At 37.9% G+C, this 20496-nt stretch overlaps 2 protein-coding genes across 9 annotated transcripts in view; one reads left to right on the top strand and one right to left on the bottom strand.

The window, feature by feature from the left end:
• KIAA0825 (KIAA0825 ortholog) overlaps positions 1 to 6391 on the bottom strand; it is a 252615-nt gene extending 246224 nt beyond the window's left edge. For 4 of the 5 annotated variants that reach the window (XM_032993075.2, XM_032993074.2, XM_032993078.2 and 1 more), the window contains exon 1: positions 6312 to 6391. The gene's annotated coding sequence lies outside the window, so the exon portion shown is untranslated. The remainder of the gene's footprint in view (positions 1 to 6311) is intronic. The other variant, XM_042787601.1, reaches the window with a different exon arrangement.
• SLF1 (SMC5-SMC6 complex localization factor 1) overlaps positions 4457 to 20496 on the top strand; it is a 45059-nt gene continuing 29019 nt past the window's right edge. The window contains exons 1-7 of one of the 4 annotated variants that reach the window (XM_042787604.1): positions 4457 to 5883; positions 6883 to 6996; positions 7154 to 7232; positions 9640 to 9883; positions 12760 to 12922; positions 17636 to 17767; positions 19209 to 19262. In XM_042787604.1, the coding sequence (XP_042643538.1) occupies positions 6883 to 6996; positions 7154 to 7232; positions 9640 to 9883; positions 12760 to 12922; positions 17636 to 17767; positions 19209 to 19262 (786 nt within the window). In that variant the 5' untranslated portion in view covers positions 4457 to 5883. Of the gene's footprint in view, positions 5884 to 6407; positions 6519 to 6882; positions 6997 to 7153; positions 7233 to 9639; positions 9884 to 12759; positions 12923 to 17635; positions 17768 to 19208; positions 19263 to 20496 lie in introns of those variants that run through there. The other 3 variants (XM_042787603.1, XM_042787605.1, XM_042787606.1) reach the window with 3 other exon arrangements.

Here is a 20496-nt window from a genome sequence, read left to right as displayed (position 1 = left end):
TGTTTCTGTGCATAAGGGACTGCTGAAGCACTTCTGCAAAAGGTGTAGCCACTTTTTCTGCAATCCTTAGGTTATTTTCAGGGAGATGTTTGGAGGACTTCACCAATTCTCATAAAGCTCCTGGGACTACAGATCACAGAAGGATATTGCTGCCCCTTTCCTTGAGTGAACATTTCCCCATAGCATAGAGTGGTATCTCTGGATGGGAGAATGACATACATGTCTAGTATCTGGGCATGCTAAAGCCAAGCAGAATCACACAGTAATCTTCATGGTAACAAAACTCCACTTCTCTTAACTCCCAACCCTATCAGCATGATAGGAAAAAGTGATTAAGCAAAATTTCTTGTTCATCTAAATGAATTCTTCACAAGACAGTGAGAAAAATAAAGATTATGGATGTTCAGCTTATTTTGCCTTGAAAGAGACTCAGAGCCTATCTAAAGAGAAAACCACTTCCTTATGGCAATAGATTACTACATTAATATGATCATTTTCATTAATTATATATTCATTTATACTATTTTATATTGTCATTGATATGACATATACCTACGGCTATTACTCTGACAGTTAATTTCAGATGTATTCTTTGGTAAATGCTGTCTGCTTTTTGAGTCTTGTAGAGAATGATTTCTGATAAAATAAAAAAGCCACACCAATTAACATATTATTTTAGTAGTGAATGCTTCTACTACAACCTTCATGAGACACTAAAGAGACACTGATATCCCAGGGTAAGTTGCTTTTGGGCAGCAACCTGGAATTCTTAGGGATGGATGACAAACATCGTTGTAAGAATACAATAGATATCTGCAAGATCTGCCAATGACAGGAGTTTCACCTTAACTTAGGGGACAACTAAACAGTTACAAGGAACTGCTACAATACTCTCTTAACCTTACCTTAATTACCAAATCTATGTCTGATACCTGTACATCGCAGTTTTATACAATCTTCCAGTTACATATTGATAAAATGTAGATAGAACTGCAACGTAATATAGGGTATTCTGATACTAGATTGTTCTTGTTGTACCTTCCTTATCTTCCCTATTATAATCTATGACATACTTTCTCCTAACTTCTTTTCAGTATTTTTCTTCTCTCCTTCCATCCACAATCACCTACACATTTGCCTACCCTCTGTACTGACCTCAAGTACAGTGAACAGCAGAGAAGGTAAAAAGTGTGCATGCAACACGTTATCCCACTGCTTACATCATGTCTAACTCGGTTTTCTAATGTCTGTAAACCAGGGTTCATGTTTATCTGCATTGTGGAGCATCAGTTATGCTGTTAGCAGTTGCCTAATAAGAAATAAAACTGGGGGAGAGAGGGATCATTGCAGAGAAGAAAGAATTCTAAAATATTCTGAGTATACACATTGCTATTTAACAACATACAATTATTAAGAAAAATTTATAATTTCTGATACCACTACACACATTCACCATACTGTCTGCAGTTACTTAGGAAAGGATAATACAGAAAAGACAAAGAAAATGCATCTTAAAAGACATCTCAAACAAATAATAATTAAAAAACAAAACAAAAACAAAAACACAATCTGAATGAGCTTATGTAGATTCTCAAAAAAAAAAAAAAAAAGGTGAAAGGACTTTGATGAAGGAAAATTTGCTGATCACATCAGAGTGGATCTACTAATATGAAAAAATACTAGAAGGTCAGTGCGGGAATTAGGTCAATTAAGTATTCCAGGCAAGTATAGCTGATTTAGGTCAGGGCAGAACAGTAATATGATTAAGAAAGAAGGTCCAAGTAGCCAGTGACTAACTTATGTCAGGTTAAGACAAGAAATTTGAACTTTACATGGTAGGAAAGGTAAGTATTAAATGCAAAATTAAACCATTCCACTACCTATATTTTAAAGGAAAGAAACAAACAAACCCTTATTTCAAGTCATGAAGTGCAGCTCACTAATTCATAAAGTATATAGCTTGGCATCATTTACAGAAGAGCTATTGAAGAAGCTGCTGAACACTGTCCTGTGCTCTCTACATTTGTCCCACAACACTGATTTGCGGACACACATTAACGGAATGTGAGTCGGCAGAAGGGCAGTCGCATGCCAGGAGGTAAGAAGATAGGCTGAGCTTACAACAATCAGAAAAATGAATGTTCTTCCTAAAAAACATAGTTACACAAAAGAAATACGTTACTTCCTGAAAAGACCATAAAGAAGACATTTACAAATAACTACAAAGTTACGATAACAGAGAGTTTACATAATCAGCAATGCTTGAAGAAAAGCAAGAGTTTCCACAATGTTTGTTCTGCCATTCCTATATTCATCAGCTCATGAAAGAAACTACAGGTACGTTTACAGAAGAATGATTATTAAGAAGCTATTCTAGCTTCTGTGGATTTATATTATGTTTACATTATTTCTAATTCTTGTAATGCCTTATCACTATAGAAGAAAATTTAAATTCCTTCACTGTTGCAACAGCTAGTCAGTGCTTTGTACTGAAGACAGACTTACAAAATGGACTTAAAACAGGGCACAAAGTTAGATTTTTCTCCACATGAAGGCAGTATGGAGACACTTCATACTGTTTTAGTTTTTATGACTAACTTTTCAGTGTAGCTTCTGGGGTTTTTTTTTACAAAGCTGTGATTACTAAATGTTCGACCAAAATTTGCCTACAGCATTGTGATTTTTGTTTTGTGAAAGGATATCGCTTAAACAAGTATACACACTTTATGTTGAGGCAACAGGAGAAAAATGCTCTAACGAATACTTTTTCAACTCTGAAATTGTTAATCAGTCAACTGATAAGCTTTGCACAATGAAGAATATTTTAAGAATATAATGCCAAATATCTTCCACTAGATACAAAAAAATCTATCAGATCATATTTCACATTGGAAGAGATGTTTATGCATGGATTATATCACTATCACTGCACGAAACTATGTATCACTTTCAACATAGGAAGTCAAAAGGCTAGTGATGGACAAAAAAAAAAAAAAAAAAAAAACCATGAAAAAAACACCCAAATGCTAAGTTGTAAAGTTAATGATGAAGTGGTGAAGTCTTGCAGAAAGAGGTTGTGAGATTTAAGGACAAGGTTCAACAGCATTCACATTGATCATGGCAACACCAATGAGGCCCAGTGAAAGAAAAATGCACATATTATGTAAAATAAAATAGCTATCTACGGGAAAACGTAGGAAGTAACATTTCAAGCCAAAAGACAGGGTGGTAATACAATTATGTGTAGAAAATAAAGGAAACAAAAAGTATAAGGCAAAAAATCTAGAACAGTGGAATGAATAAGAAATTTCTCTTTCTAGATCTCTCTAGAAAATAAAATTAAGAAAGAAGCAGTTACAGAAGTCTGAAAGAGATGGGCACCTGAAACAGTGTAAGTAAACTCTTTCTGTAAAAGAGTAAAAGGAATACTTATTCCTCTGATCTTGGCTTCTTAAATAACTGAGGACATGGGAGCTGTACATCCATTCCTGATAGACCTTAAAATGTAATTAGAAATTTTACAAGTGAAATACCATTTCTATAGCACTGGAAGTCACTTCCAAACTTGAATAAAGATGTCACGTTCACTGTAGCAGTGTAAAAGTGGATATCCATCTAAGACCCAGAGACAAACAGCTTAAATGTAGTTTATAATACTGAGCAACTGAACCACATATTTGACAAACACATTACAGGAACAAAGAAACTCAGAGGTACTGAAAAATACACCAGTTAAAAAGACTGCTCCCTAGACCTCTAAGACTTAATATTAACTCTTGTAAATAAGAAAAACCTTAATGAATTAAGAGATACTCAGCTACTGTAGTAAGATCACAACAAGGATGGAAAAGAAGAAAATATTTTAGGCTTATTATGAAAAAAATAATAGCAGGAGATGCTAAGCGAAATCCAAACTTAGGAGACACCCCTAAAATGAAGGTAAAACATGTTCTTAGTTTCTTAAAGCTACACTTCAATAACAATGTATTTTAAAGTGAAGATAGGCATGAAATGTTTGAGGTCTCACTTATTTTGATTCCACATATTTCATGTGCCAGAGACAAAAAGATAAAGACTAGGAAATATTTAACTCTCAAAGGTAACAAATGGTCATCATATAAGTATGCAACTTTTCACTGGTAGCTAGTTCACAGTTTCGTGTGCTGAAATTTATGGTACTGTATGCTGAAGACTTCTCCAGCATGTTAAGAGCCCTGTGGCATAAAACCACTATTAATTAGCAGTTAAGTAATGGTTAGTAGTTAGTAGTAGCTACTAAGAATTAAATTGTAAAACTTTAACAATATGAATCCAAAAATTATTTATTTCAGCTTTACCAGAGAAAATAAACCCAGAATTATTTATTTATATGAACTGTATTGCTAGTTTTTAAATAAGATAAATTTTGATTATCAAATAAAAAAAAATCAGGGACAATAGATTAAGTGTGGTCTAAACTTTAGATTACATCTATAAAACAAACACATTTTTTATTTTCAGCACTTCAGTTACAATAATTAATACCCTTACAGTGCAGACAACTCAACAGGGAAGGTGTAAAGGTGCAAGAGGTACAAAATAGAAAATGCAACTAATCATCATTGTCAATCAGGAAATGCAAGCAATAAATACTGACATTCAACTCTGAATGTTCAAGTAGATGTTTAAAGATTTTTCAGTACCACTCAATTCAAAAACTAATGAGACTGTGTTGCTGGTTACTTCTTCATGCTCACATACAACGATATAGTGGCAATGTTAAGGAAAAGGAAGAGGGGAAAAACTTCAGTAAGAGTTAAGGGCACCAGAATATTTTGTAACAGCAACACAAGACCCATCTGAGGTACAGCAGAACTGTTTATTTATTCTGATATCTGGGAAACTCAGACAGATGTAAAACCAAGTGTCCAACGTGCTAGCAAATTTTAGATGCCTGAAGCTATGTGGGTTTGATTTTCTTTCCACAGGAATACCTATGTTGTGTAGTACAAGTAAGTTCAAAGTATTGCTTCTATTGATCTAAACTGCAGTGACAAATACTCAGCACTTGTAAAAGTTTTGCTGTACATATCTCGGTTTACAGGTCTTAAAACAGAAAGCAGCTACCTCTATGAGTACAAAGTGACACGTCCACTAGCACGTAAGGATTTTATGGAGGGGGAGAGAACATCATTCAGTTCTCTAAGGAGGCAATTCAATCATCTGTTTTTTGCTTGAATCAGGATGTGTGCCTTCTACTCTCCAAGTGTATCAAAAAGGAATAAAAAAGAGTGTTCTACAAAGCTAATTTTATTCATTATGAAGCACTAACAGATCTCTTGTGTGCTATCCATTCAGTGCATCATATGACGCATGAATCAGGTCAAAAGTCACCTCTCAAATACGCGAGGGATCAAAATAAAGTTTCACAAGCAATCATGACCTTGGCATTTTTAAATTCTAAGTCGAGTCCTTGAGGTACAATCTGAATAATGTTTTGTCCTTCCCCCGTTGCTTTGTGATTTAAAAATAAATAAATAGATAAAAATCAAGCACAGACTTCCATAACGAAGAGTCAGTACCAACTTGGTCAGCGGGCCAAGTTCACCAAAATATGTGGGTTATCTGGGCTGCAGCCGTACCTATAAATCTTCCCTGAGGATCAGCCATCATGGGGCAAAAGACACTTGGAAAGTTTCTCTGGGAACCAGAGAAGAGGGTCCCGAGGATGAGAAACCCCTGGCCCCTTCCCTGCCCCTCACAGACAGCCTGCTCCAGAGGGGAGACGCTTCACCTACACCGAGCTCCGCCTGCTTCCCCTCTCAGTTTCCTCTACTCAGCGAGGTCTCTTCCGTCTTCCAGCCCCGCCTTCTACTCTTTTAACTCTGCTGAGCAACAGAAACGGTGATTTTTTTTTTTTTTTTTGATTTTTTTTTTTTCTTTTCTTCTTCCAGAGGCTCTGAGGCGGCGCCGGCGCGTTTCCCATCTCGCCCCCCCTCCTATTCGACCACACACCCCCGGCTTTCCCTCGCCCCCTCCCCACATCTCCCGCCTCACCCCATCCCGGCGGACCCGGCTCCTCTCGCCCTGAGGGAAGCCCTCCCCTTCCCGCCCCCTCGCCGAGGCGCGAAGCCGAGCGCCCACTAGCCCCCCTCAGCCTCCGGGCAGCCTCGGAACTGCGCAACGCCCGGCCGAGCCCCTCCGGGGAGACGAGGAAGCGGCCGCAGGGAGCCCCGGAGAAGGAAAGGTGGGGAGGGGGGAAGCTCCGCGGCGGACCCCCGCCCCGAGCACTGCGGCGCTGCGAAGGGACCCTTCCCGCCGGGGCCACTTACCCGGGGCCGGGCTCCGCGCCGACAGCCCCCGGCGACCGCGGAGCGTCAGTGACAACGGCCCGGAACGGCCGCGCCGCCACATCCGGGGGCGGAGCGGCGGGAAGGCGCGGGAAGAGGGGAGCGGGAAGCGGGGTGAGAGCTCGTCGTTTCCCCCCTCGCAGCTCCTGCCCCGGGACCTGCGGAGAGCCTGCCGGGCTTCCCCTGAGGGTGAGCGGCTTCTTCACGGGAGGTGGTGTGGGGGGCGGGGGGTGTGTGGGGGGGGACACGCTCGTGCCTACCCCGGCGGGGCTCAGCTCCTCGCAGGCCGGGTTTTGGGGGGGTCTATCCCACCCCGTCACCACATTTCGGGTGTCCCGGCTGTGGCAGGCAGCCCCAGCTTCCAGTGTGGCACACTGCCGCCGGGCAGTGTTGGTTCCTCAGCGGTGTGTTTTCCCTTTTTTTTTTTTTTTTTTTTTTTTTTTTTTTCCAACGAAAACAATTGGGAAATACTAGTAACATCACGCATGCAGCGTTTCATGGTGTACGTCTTGAGTCCTAATGTTTCCTTCTTCGTCTGTGTTTCTTTTAACAGATGGCAAGTGGTGCCAAGAAACCGATAATCCAGTTAACAGGGTTTAAAGAACAAGAGAAGGCGGCACTACTCCAACACCTATTCAAACTGGAGTGCGTTTTTTTAGATAGTAAGGTATTGTTTGCTAAAGTACCTGGTGGGAAGAGCGGAAGGAAAAAGTGCAAACTTGAAAAGAAAGGACTGTGCAGTGGTTTAGAGTTGTGTATAAGTAGCCAAGAAAGTTAGACAGTTTCTTGTGATACAAGTGTGTTGTTTCATTTTTGTTTTTTAGAAATACAGAAGTTGTACCACACATCTTATAGCAAAAAAGCTGTGCAAGAGTGAAAAGTTCTTAGCTGCCTGTGCTGCAGGTGAGTAAAAGATTTACTGTAAAATGTCGTAGGATCACAACACAGGACTGGAAAGGACTCTTAAAAGGTTTCTAGTTACCTGTTTTCATTTTGTGCATGAACTGTCTTATGAACCCTCATTCTTGTTCTATTAACTTTGATTTTTAACAGTATTATGTTCAAGTTCTGATTTACATATATTTGTTTTGGTCTTTTTCCTAAATTATGTTACTGCCATCTTCTTTTTTAAAATCAGCACCTGCTCCCAAACAGAAAGATTTGTTATATATTAGTTACATCTTGAAGTCATACTGAAATTATATGGGTGCTAAAAAATGGATTGCTTGAAAAGGAGGCAGAGAGAGTATGGACACCTGTAGTCAGCATAGATTTTTTGGCACCAAATTCACACTCAACATTCAGTGGTAAAAGTCACTGTCTGCAAGTTTCTGTTTATGCAGAAAATTCCAGGCTTTTGCCATTTTGACACAAACCTCTGGTCTTTCCTCTTGGTTGTTTTCTTTTTGTTTTGTTTTGGGGTTTTTTTGTTTGTTTGGTTGTTTTTTTTTACCTAAGGCCTGGTGCTGAAATCCCATACGTAAGCAACTAAGATGCTTTCAGAATAAAAATCCTGCATTTTAAGATTTCTTTTATAGACAGATTACCTGGAAGGATTTTATGATGAATTTAGAAAATCTTATGGCGTTATGAGATTTCACAATACCGATCTATTAACTGGTTAAATGTGATCTTTATTTTCCCTATATCATATTATACAAGTTAAAGTGTTAAAGCAATTTTTAGGATGGATAACCTTAGCAGACAATAGACAGAAATAACTGAACGTAGATTTGGATTTAAAGATACATCTAAATTCCTTGATTTCCTATTTGTACTTACATAAAATATTAGTAGGCACTGTCAGTCATTTACTGCTGCTAGAATGTAGGGATGTGTGTGTTTTTTTACATATATATGGATGATTCCTTGTACTAGTGTAAAATTCTGATCATACTCCAATAAAAAAAGCAAATAGACCAAAAGTTTCCATGAGGGATACAGTATTACAGTGCAGGTACGTTTGTGGCATGGCACTTCATTTTAACCGTTATAAACGTTTGAGCTAATGTTTTCTTATTTTGGGGAACTTAAAACATCTAGAGATGTTGTGTTGAACTGAGTAGAAATGATATGTGTAGTGTCCACATGGCAATGCAAAACTCTGTCATGTTTCTATACTTGCAAATCTTCCCCAATACCATCTAGTACTTTTTAATCGCGGAGGAGGTGCTATTTTTGTGTAAATATTGCTCTTGCTCTTGGTGGCAGAGATAGTGTGTTCATTCCTACTCCAGTTTTTCCCAAGTAAGTGTAAAAGATCATGTTTAAACCCATTTAGAACTCTCTAGAAGTGAACAGAAATACTAATAAGGATGCCAATCTTCATGGACCTCATAGCTGACAGAAGTTTTGAGATGGAAACTTTGAAATGAAAGTGATTTTAACATACAGGTTGTGCACAGCGTACCTTTTCCAGTCATAAGTCTACTGGTACCTATGCTAGGTTATGTAGAAGTACCATCTGTGCTCCTGCACTGAGACATTTTGCCAGTCAACCCTGCTGTTCTGTGAAACCAATTAGGTTCACACAATTTGAGTCAGTTTCTCTTGCAGTATCTTCTGTAGGTAGTGTTTCTATACAGGAGCAGGGTACTAACCACAGCTCTTGACCTGAACCTGTAAGAAGAGAGAGACAGAGAAAAAGGGGAAGATCATTACATTCAGTATCAAAAGCATACATGCAGAAGATGAAAGAGGAGAGGCAGAGGAGGTGGAGCCAAGGGATGAGAGAAAAGGATGTGAAAAGAAGAAAGGGGAAAGACAAAAGTCTAAAACTGTATCCCCCTAATATTGGTATTCACTACACTCGCAGTGCAAGTAATATTAAGAATATATGAAAGAAACAGCTTATGTGCTAAAACCTTTGTACCTCTTTAATCATTGGTGGTAAAATATTTCTTCATTTTACTACATTTTGATACATTTGTGAAAGTGTCAAATGATACTAAAAATAAAGGATTAAGCAAGGTTCTGTAGAAGTCATAAGAATAAAATCTGGGAAGCTGAAAAATTCCATTTGCAGATTTTCGAGGAGATAGACAAGTGTTTTATCTAGGAAGGGTTAAAAGGTACTTCATCATTAAAAGAAAACAAAGCGATCATTTTCGGTGGCATTGTGAGATTTCTGATTCTAAAGTGTGAAGAGGAGAACTCTTATAGTAGGAAGAAGTTTTTAAAATGGTACTTATAATTCCAGCTTTTATTTGCACAAGAAAGGTTGAAGTTAATTTTATATTATATCTTCAGTTGATTGCCATTTGTCTGCACAAAAAAATCTTTTGTGGTTGACAGTTCATTTGCTTTTTAGGAAAGTGGATACTAACTAAGGAGTACATAATTAATAGTGCTGAAAGTGGCAGATGGCTTGATGAAACAACGTACGAATGGGGATATGAAATTGAAAAAGACACCGATTATTCACCTCAAATGCAATCTGCACCTAAAAGATGGCGCGAAGAACTGGCACGCTCTGGGGCTCCAGGGGCCTTCCACAGATGGAAAGTTGTCCTTACTGTTATGGAAGGATATAAACAAATGGAGTCTATTAGAAGGTAAGAGGATATGTTTTAAAGATTAAGTAATAAACGATGGAACACTTATTGTATGGTTGAACACATTTTTGGTCCATAACAAAAAAAAGAAAAACGTAAGAAAAAAAACCCACTTAATTTGGTCCATAACAATCTCCAGCTCTTCAAATTCTGAATTGTTTTCAATAATATACGTCCATATTTCTTATAATAAAATTATTTTAATTCTTTAACATCACTGCTTTTCTTGCTTTCTTTTAGTATAGTGTCAAAACTAACATGCATTCACATATGCTTGCATCTTAAGTAAACTGGTTACAGAAACTTTCCTCTTGAGGCTTACATAGGCTTCTGTTTTTTATGAGTAGTTGTTTATTTTGTGTGGATGTTGTAGTCAGATAGCAGCTGGAACAATATTTTACTTGGATGAGTGAGCTGAGCCAGCTGTGAATTGTCTCTTACGGATCTGGGCCACACTGTGACTGATCTGGTCGGGTTTTGCGTCCCATCTATGTCACAGCTTCTTGTAGTTCTGAAGACCTGGTTTATACCGTAGTAGATGTTTCTGATACAATGTAAGTACAGATAGTTCAGAAGGGAAAGGGTAAAAGTGTAAAGGAAAAGCAGAGAAAAGGAAAACAACTGAAGTGCAAGAATTCTGTGACTGCGTTTTTTTTCCCCCTGTACTCTTCCTACACATTTAGATTCCATGGTTTAAATACTATACTGAATTGCAGACAGAGTATTAAGTAATGTTTGCTTCTGGTACCGCAAAAGCAAACATCCCCTGACACTGTTTAGAGCTTTACATTCATTTCAGGAGCAGACACTGTCCTACCCTCCTCTGTTGGCCCAGTTAGTTAGCAGTACTGGGGACCGGGCATGCCACAGATGCACAGGCAAGACGGGAAGCACAGTTTGTCTGGTTGGTGATGGTACAGGGCTGCATGCTGCATCGCAGAATGCCTGTCTGTCTACAGTTCATAAAGACAAATTGAGGTGTAACTGAAGTTACCATCTTCTGGTTTTGCCAACTGAAGACATTCTAAGTATGCTCTTTTCTTGGCTGAGCAGAAGAGTTTACTATGTGCTGTCTTGCAGAAAGATGCACTCATCCTGCTACACTTGTGAAAAATGCTGTTTCTTTTTCTGTACAAACTGCTTATGCAGATCTTCATCATAACACTATTGAAATGCTGTGTTGCACAACTCTCTCTTAGCAATAGAAATAGCCTTTAACAGGCACTACATCAGAAACACAGGTGAAACAGGTGTTTTTGTGGAAGGAATCTCTTTTTCCAGACTCTTTTCCATGCACCAACATTGGGATCCTTTTACTCAGTCAGAAAACATTGCAAGGTAGATATATTTTTGTCTCCAGCAAGTACTGTTTTCAGTCATAAAGGCCACTGTAGCTTTGGGGAAAGATTGATTTTTCTCTAATATTTACAGCACTGTGCCTTTTTTCCCCCTTTTATGTTTTTCCTTCCTTTAGTGCCTAGCTGTTGGATGGTTGCGTGAGAACAGCATCATTTTCTTTCTACATACCCAGATTCTGAAAAACAAAACTTGTATCCAGCAAGTAAAGAGACCTTATTTCTTCCCCCATTTTTTTGTATGGCATCTTTTCTAAAAGATAGGAATAACTGGCAGTACAACTCTGGAAATTGCCCCTGGGAAACTCATATGTGTAATGGTGTCCCAAAGACAAACAAATCTGTTTTCTGTGTATGATACTGGGCAGCACCAAATGCTGTAAATGACTCCAAAATGAAGTGAAAAAGTGTATTTGCATTATGAAAATTTCATGTTACAGTTCAGAAAAGCAGTGTTCCAATTTTGGTAAACCACTTAATGTATTGCAAAACGTAATTGAAAGACCATCATCATTGTAGGGAATGTAATGCAATAAATTATAGCTGCTGTCACCAAATTTGATCTTTGAAAAACTGCACAGTAAAGCCTTCTATCAGATAGGTTGGAAGTATACATTGATTTTAATTAATAGTGTTAAATTGTGAAGAAAAGGATGTCTTAAGTGGGTTCTTTCCTTTTCTGAAGGCTATTAAGCACTTTTTTATCCTCCTAATGAAGGTTGGGCAGTGCCATACACCTAGAAACCTTATTCTCTTGCACTTGCATGCTTGTAGTTTGTGAATGATAATGGAGCTTTAGGCACTTATGTCCTGGTTTGGGCTGGAATAGAGTTAATGTTTCTTCTCAGTGTCTGGCATAGTGCTGTGTTTTGGACTCAATATGGGATGTGGTATGAGAAGAATGCTGATAACACGCTGACATTTTTGGTTGTTGCAGAGATTTCAAGGACTCCCCACCTCCCCACGTCCTGCCTGTGCGCGGGCGCACAGGGAGCTGGGGGGAGCACGGCCAGAGTGCCAGACCCAAACGGGGCAGTGAAATATTCCACAGCATGGAACGTCACGCTCACTGTATAGAGGAGGGGTGGCTGGGAAGGGGGGCTCTCTCTCGCTTCTGGGGTTGTGCTTTTGGGATCTTGTTATTTCAGAATTGCTGAATTACATTTATTATTATATAATAAATAACGGGAACAGGCTGGGAATCAGTCAGCAGATGGTGAGCAATTGCATTGTGCATTGTCCGTTTATACTTTCTATTACTGTTGCTGTTTTATTACCATTTTTAAACTGTTTTTATCTCAACTTACGAGTCTCCCTTTACCCCTTTGATTCCCTCCCCTCATCCCCAGGTGGGAGAGGGTGGGCACGTGGCTGCATAGTGTTGGGCTGCTAGCCAGGTTCAAACCACGACAGTTCATTTTGGCCCGCAATGTGGGGCTCAAAGGGTTGAGATAATGACAGATGACACCACAAGTATTAATATAATGCAGTAAATACATATTTTCAAATATGTTTGTTTAGAGTTCTTCAAGCTGGAAAGGCAATCATACGTTCATCTCAGAATGAGGACTGTGATATAACTCACCTATTTACCAGTAATAAAACTCTTCCTATACAAACCAGAAAGAGTCTTTCTGAAGCTCGATACTACTCTTTTCAATATATAGGAGATTATCTTTTTCAGGTAAGTAAATTAAATTAAAAAACATACATAAAATCAGTTTTTCATTGTCATTGTTAGCAACTGATGTCAGGTTTACTGATTACTGTAAATAATGTGGCATTAATAATAGAGGGGAATACAGTCATCCTGAATGTTTTGTAATTTGATTAAAGGTAACACAACTTACTGTTGCACTGTTTATCCCAGAGAAGAGAAGGCTCATGAATGTATATAAATACCTGAAAGGAGGGTACAAAAACTACAGAGCCAGGCTGTTGCCAGTGGTGCCCAGTGACAGAACAAGAGGCATGGAGCACAAACTGAAGCATAGGAGGCTCTGTCTGGAAATCAGGAAACCCTCTCCTTTTTTTGTTTTTTTTTTTTTGTGTTTTTTTTTACTGTGTGGGTGATGGAGCACTGGAACAGATTACCTGAAGAGACTGTGGAGTCATCATCCTTAGCAATATTCAAAAGCTGTCTGGGCATGGTCCATGGCAGCTGGCTCTAGGTGGCCCTCCTTGGGCTGGGGGTTTGGACCAGGTGGTCTCCAGAGATCCCTTCCGACTTCAACGATTCTGATTCCATAATAGAAAAATTGTCTTTCCAAAAGTGGTATTTTGTTTCAGACTGGGAGAAATAACACCAAGGAAGCATACATTATTTCTTCTTCCTCTTCATGTTCTTCTTTGGCTCCTGCTTTGTGGTACAATTACTGGAAAAATTAATTAGACTTTGTTAGGAAGTACCAGTGCAGGTGACCATCAACAAAACGGTTATTCACAAAATACTAAGAAAAAAAAAATATTTTTTCATTTATATTCTCTTTATTTTGGTAAGGATTTCAAATGTGCAAATGTATCTATCTATCTTTCTACCTATGTATGTGAATATATGTATTTTCTACTTTGTTTGGCAGTATTATAATGGTATCTTCATGCTTTAAATTCAATATAATTTCTTTTGTCAGCTGACTTCAGTTATTTTACCTTATTTTTGTAACATTATAGATAGACTATGGTAAAATAGTCTGTAGCTTATTTTGTTAAAATTCAGATTCTTGACTCAAAATCAGTTTGCTAGCCATTCTTCATAGCTGGGAAGAGCTGGTGGTTGCAGTGTGAGTTTTGTGAGGGAATGGTACACCAGGCAGAGAAAATTCACTTGGACTATTTCTGTGCTAGGAATCTAATGTAAGCTGGTCACCTATATTCCCTTTTAATGTACTGAGCCCAATGCTGCAAGAGTAAAATTTCGTAAAATAGTTGTATGAACTGCTATTTGAGTGTACATTTAACTTTCCATTAATGTAGAAAGATAGTTCCATACTTGTAGACAAAATTAAACAAAATTAAACTAAAGGATTCTATAAGCACCAGTAACTTTATGAGAATATATTAGCATGACTGGAGGACTTGTTAAGAATGTCTTCTATACCAACAGTTTATATACTGTAGGGTTCCTTCATTTGCAGAACTCCCATCCATGGAGTCTGAAGGGACGTTACTGTCTGCATTTCAGAAAATGTTAATGAGTCCTTACAATTCAAATCCCATGCTCACATGTGTAAAGACGAGACTCAACTTTGTCTCTCTTCATGTTAGAAAACCTGTTGCCAATCATGAAAAAAACGTTCCTTTACTAGTCAAAAGTGTTAAATTATTGAGAATGCAAGCTCTGTATTTCCTGTTTGGTAGAAGAGGATTCCCTGTAACAGCTTTCTTATGTTAACTAAACGAGAACATGAGACAGTACATCATCATATCCACTAAGATGTGAGAACCTGGATGGACCTTATTTGAAGAGAGAAGCCACACTAAAAGCCATCATTCCAGAGAGACGGAGTATTTTGTTGGAGTGGCTAAGCCAGATGAAGCATACAGCACAAATGGTTCAGTGTTAGGTTTGCCATTCAGCTCCAAAATTGGATCAGAAGCTAAAATTACAATGATGCAAAAGATAAGGCAGAGCAGGAAAAGCAGCTTATTTCTCTTTCATCTTTCCATCTGAAGTGTGAGGGGACATGTCACTGTTCAGTGAATTTTCTTGTATGTTCAGAATTCACTAGAATTTTTTTTTACTGTTTCCCTTGAGACAGGTGTCTCGTGATTCATAGTTGTTTGCTTACCAGATGCACTGTTCACCATTGATGCAAATGCTCAGTTCAGAACTTCTTAGCATTTTGACCTGGAAACTACTCAAAGGCCTCAGAAGATTGTTTTTAGTCTGGTAGTTTCTGAGACTATGGGATGATTTTAGTCAACTGCTAATTGAAAATGCTACCTTTGCAAGCAAGTAGGAGCTAAAACTGCGTTTGTTACTGGGAGTGCCTTACTTCACTTGAAAATCCTTTGGATTCTTCAGATTAAACCATATACTTTGCTCTTCCTGTTTTAATGACCAGTAAAGCTGTTACAAAAGGGTGAGAAGAGGGTTGAAAGGTCTTAATGTTTACACCCTGAACAAAACACTCATCAACATGGGATGTTAGTCTTGTGCTTACTCTCTTAATGAAACCTGTTCAGGGAAGCTGTTCTCTATTACACCTTTCAGCTAAGATAGACATTTACATTTATTAGAGGAATGAGTGTCAAGTTTTTATGGCTACCTCACCTTTTATTGATCTCTATGAGAATAAAGTGTTTCTTACTATGCACCCTGAATTCCTCCCAGGTGTGATAACAGGTTTCCATCTTAACCAGTCCATTAACTTGCACATATCTTTTTTTTTTCCTTAGATTTCATTAAGTAATTCACCTCAGAGGCCAAGAGAGCATTACCTTTCTATTTAAATGCATCTAAAGAACTCTGAAAACTGCCAAGACTCCTAGTCTCTGAAAAGGAGAAGAATAAAACATAGGCAATCAAATCACAGCACTTGTCCAAATGTATTAGGCATTATCAAAGAATGCTAGACATGCTCTCTTCTCCCCCTCTCAGAAGTTCTTGGCACATAATTCATTAGAATGTTCTAACTTTGTAAATTTGTAGCCCTGCTATTTGACTGCCACTTCTAGCAAAAAATAAATACCCCTCTTCCTCTCCGAAACCACATATATGTCCAGATGCTGAATTCAGCAAAACAGTATTATTTTTTTTCAGTGGAACTGCACTGAGGTTCAGACTATTCTTGCTGTGATTTTTTCTGAACCAAGTCTTTTCTTCATCTTTATGTTTCAGTATATGTTTTTATAATCTCAGTCTCATAAATCTAGTGTTAAAATACTCTGTGAGATTGTCATTAATAATTTCATCATGCAAGGTGTCAAATTTATTGGTTCAAGATAATAAAGCACATGCATAAATTTAGGGAGATAGTCTCAAATTTCAAGAGTGACTTTAAATGCTTTGTTGAATACATACTGGAATTCATAAAATTTTGCTAATATGGTACTATAAATTGTTTGAATATACGTATTTTTATAAGCATGTTGAAAATAATGTTCAGAATATGCTATAAGAAGACTAGTTAATACATCAGAGCTCAGTTACCACTGGCTTATCAAAAGCTATTTGGAGTTCTTTTCAAGTTACCAAAAATACTTAGATCTCTTCTGTAATGTGTGACAAACTTAGTATTTGTTTAGAAATAGTTATGCACATGCCAAATGCTTTTGATCTGAATAACACATTTAAGGGAAAATCTGCAGACAGGATGAAACGTGTGGTGTTTGAAACTTTATCTTAAAAATATAAACTCTTCATGGCTTGCATCTTATGATTGCATCGCTAGTGTGGTTTTTGCCTACTCTTATTTCCTAAGCTTAACTCACCTATCAGATTTAGGTGTTTGAATTAGATGGCAAGCTACCCTGAGCCTTCTGCATCTGTTCTCAATTAAAAAATGCCCGTCAGCACTGCAAACAAGGGGAACACTTCACTTGTATCTGCATTCTTAACTCATCATGCTGCAGGAGGAGGATGGTTCTGTAGCTATATGTGTGCTTGCCTAAAACGAACATGGTATTTTATTCTTAGTCTGTGCATATTTGATTAAAAGGATACAAAAAGTATACGTTGAAGCCCCTATGGAAATGTGCTGTTCTCATATCCTGAAAAAACATTTAAATGTTTTTTTGTAGTTATTTTTTTACTAACAAAAATGATGTGGCTTTACTAAGAACCTTTTCAGAATGAGTTGGTAACCACTTTGATAAATACTTCCTCATTCCCTGGGCTGAAGAAGTAGCTGGAGACAATAGGTGGACTTAGAGAATAAATTGTTGAAAAAAAGAACCTTTAAATTACTAGTTTGGTTCAGGCTTATAGCCAAGAACTGAAAAGTTTTAATTGTAGTAGGCTTTATAAAATAAATGCATGGTCTTAGTCAAACTGATGAAAGAAGTCTTAAAAAATCCTTACTAAATTTTTGACTAATTGAAAAGGTGTGGGCTTTGTTTTTAGTTTTTGAAAAGTTTAAAGAGAAAATCCATTATGGAAACACATCTCTTGTTTCAGCCACAGGGTTTATGTCAGAGTTAAAGTCAGCTAGGAAAATAATTATGGGAAGTTTGCATTGATAATTCCTATGGTATAGCTTCCTACAATGTCAGTGGTTTGTTTCCAAACCACCCGTTGTTGATCTGGCACATCATGTAGACCCTTGAACAACTACATAAGCATGCACATGCACTCAGGGGTTTACAACAGAATATATAGAAAGACTTAGCACATAAAAGCTGGTTTAGAGCATTAGCTTTGAAACTAAAAAAGTGGTATTTTTTTTGCTCTGCACAGGAAGAAATGCAAAATACTGAAGTTATCCAAATGAATCCTTGCCTAGCTGCACAAGAAACAGACCAAATCATACCTAACATGCAGCTTGCTGAAATGAAAAATGCTGTTATAAAACATATGTATTTTTCTGTGGTAAGTAACAGTTAATGCTTTCTTAGAGTAAAATGTATATTATTAAATTTATCCTTCATTACAGTACTGAGCTAGTGAAGTAGATATTTTAACATCTTTTGAAATAGTAATAATGCATTTTAACCTGCAATGTTTAATAATCCCACATTTACTACATCTACTGTTTGTTAAAATACAATTTTGTAGTGGTAACTGGTAGGCATGGGTGTGTGGAAGACAGGGTTGGCTACTTGAAATCTTGGCGTAATACATGAGATAAGTAGTAGCTAATATTGTTTGACAAAATTTCTTTGGATTACAGTGTTTCTGTGAATTTCCTGTTATCTAGCTGAATTACACTAACACATTTTTAACACTAACCATATCCTAGAGGCAAGTATTTTGTTGATTCATATGAATGCGTTTTATTACAAGTGAAAAGTAGAGCTAAATGCACTCCTTTATTTTAATGTTGTCACATATCTAATCCTGATAAAGGTGCCACATTAGTAATTAAAAACACTGTATATAGAAAAAACAGTTACTTTGGGTTAGGTTATATTACCTCTGTAAGTTACAGTGATGCAGGTGATGGTGTGTCAGTATTTTTGTAGGAGCTTGCTTACATGAAGTGCTGTATGGTTTTGTAACTGCAAAATCAGGTCCTCTATGTATATTAATATTAAGTTCTTAGCAGCAAAAGAATTAGAACTTTTAAGTCCTCAATATTTAAACAAAAGGTTAACAAATAGAAGACTCATGCTGCTTAAGTCTATACCCCTTCAAATGCTACATCTTCTATCAGTGACATTTTATCAAGACTTTATGCTTCAGACCTTTAAAAAAATAAATGTGTTGTTGATTTTTCATGTATACTACACACAACGAGCGCACTATCAGGTTATCTTTCCCTCAAACTATGATGTTATGTGCAGATGGAGTGATCATCATCCTAAACACAATCTCTCCTAAAAAGACTTTTTTTGGTAACATGTATTAGTAATATTGTAACACTAAGCCATAACTAAATATAGCAATAATAGTAAAACATTTTTGCATCTACTGCCATATCTTCACGTTATAGGTAACTTGCAAGAGGAATCCAAAGTTGGCATTTTGCCATAGAAAACCTGAAAACCCTTAATATTTTTTAATGTGGTTAAGTGGACCAAATCTAGTAAAACTGTCCTTAAACATAAACAAGAAGAAGAGGAATAACAGGAGAATAACAAGAAAAATGGGGAGAAAATTTTCCCATACTATTTTCCTTTTTGTTCACTAATCCTCTGTTTTATAATTTTGCCATCCAAATGTTGAAAAGATAAATATGAATAGATCACTATGTTGAATGTTTTGGTTGAACTGTGCTTAACAGAAGTTGCCATTTGGGGGGTTCATACAATATTTATTTAGTATGTTTATTGGTATCCAGTGTGCAGGCTGACTTTATCCTGTTTTACAGGCTATTATGCACAGGCTCGCTCAAAAAAACGGCCTGGATCAATGCAATTTGGAGGTAAGGATTCTCACAAAGAGAACAAGTTGCCTATATGGAATTTTATTATGAAGTTAGGCAAACATACTTTCATAGTGAAGTATTGATGAAACATTCAAAATTATTTGTTATACAAAACTCTGACAAAATTATTGAGAGTTATAGAGCACCACTGGAATATTTTTGAATTTTGTTTGTTCTTCCAACGCATGCAGGGTTGTCGCCTTTATTACAAAGAAACTCTTTAATCCTGCTGGCTAAGAGAACTTTACCTGTTAATGTTAGAAGAAAAGAAAGAAAGATGCCTTAACGTGATTTAGAGCATCTTTATATTATTCAAGAACTGTATTTATGCAGTAGCAATAAAGAGAAAGTATACACAACTGTTTGCGGTGCTCACCTGGTTTTGCTAGTAGGGACAGACTTTAGCTAAAGTCTCACTGCAGAAAGAAACAGTAGTTGTTCTGGCAGCATAAGCCTTAAACATCATCATGTGGGTTTCAGAGTCCACAGATTGCAAGTAGATTACATTATGTTTTCCAGTCCTATTTTCATAACAATTTTGACTTAATTTATTTTTTTTTTTACTATTTAGCTAATTTCTCATTTTTCTTCCCATTGAGCCAAATATATGCTATAAACCAGATACAGGTCAGCAACAAGTTTTTGTCGTGGTTTGAGCCTGGTCGGCAGCCAACCATCCACTCTCTCTCCCTTCCCCTCCGGCAATAAGAAGGGACAGAGAGCCAGGCTTGGGGTTCAAGATAGGACTGGGAGGGGGAAAAATCCCCCTTTATGATCATGAGCAAAAGGCAGACTCGCTGGGGGAAGAAAGAAAAAGAACATACATTTATTACAGACACTAACAACACATAACAGAGTAGGACAGTGAGAAGCATTGCCACATCTTGAGCACACCTTCCCCCCACCCCTCCCTTCTTCCCGGGCTCAGCTCTGCTCCCGATATCTCTACCTCCTCCCCCAGTGGCGCAGGGGCAGGGAATGGGGGGTGCAGTCAGTGCTGCCACTTCTGCCATCTGCGGTGGAGGGAGCTTCTGGAACTTCTTCCCCCTGCTCCATCGTGGTCCCCCTCTCACAGGAGACAGTCCTCCACAAACTTTCTCCGACATGAGTTCCTCCCACGGGCCGCAGCGTTCCCCACACTGCTCTGTCATGGGTCACTAACTTCCTCCGACTGGATTCCCTCCCACAGCTGCAGCCCTTCCCGAGCTGCTCCGGCGTGGGACTCCCCCGC

Source organism: Tyto alba, unplaced genomic scaffold (genome assembly GCF_018691265.1).
Source record: "Tyto alba isolate M040663 unplaced genomic scaffold, T.alba_DEE_v4.0 Super-Scaffold_13, whole genome shotgun sequence".
Classification (NCBI taxonomy): Eukaryota; Metazoa; Chordata; class Aves; order Strigiformes; family Tytonidae; genus Tyto; species Tyto alba.
Note: the sequence above shows the minus strand (reverse complement) of the source record. Positions and strands in the feature narration are given on the sequence as shown.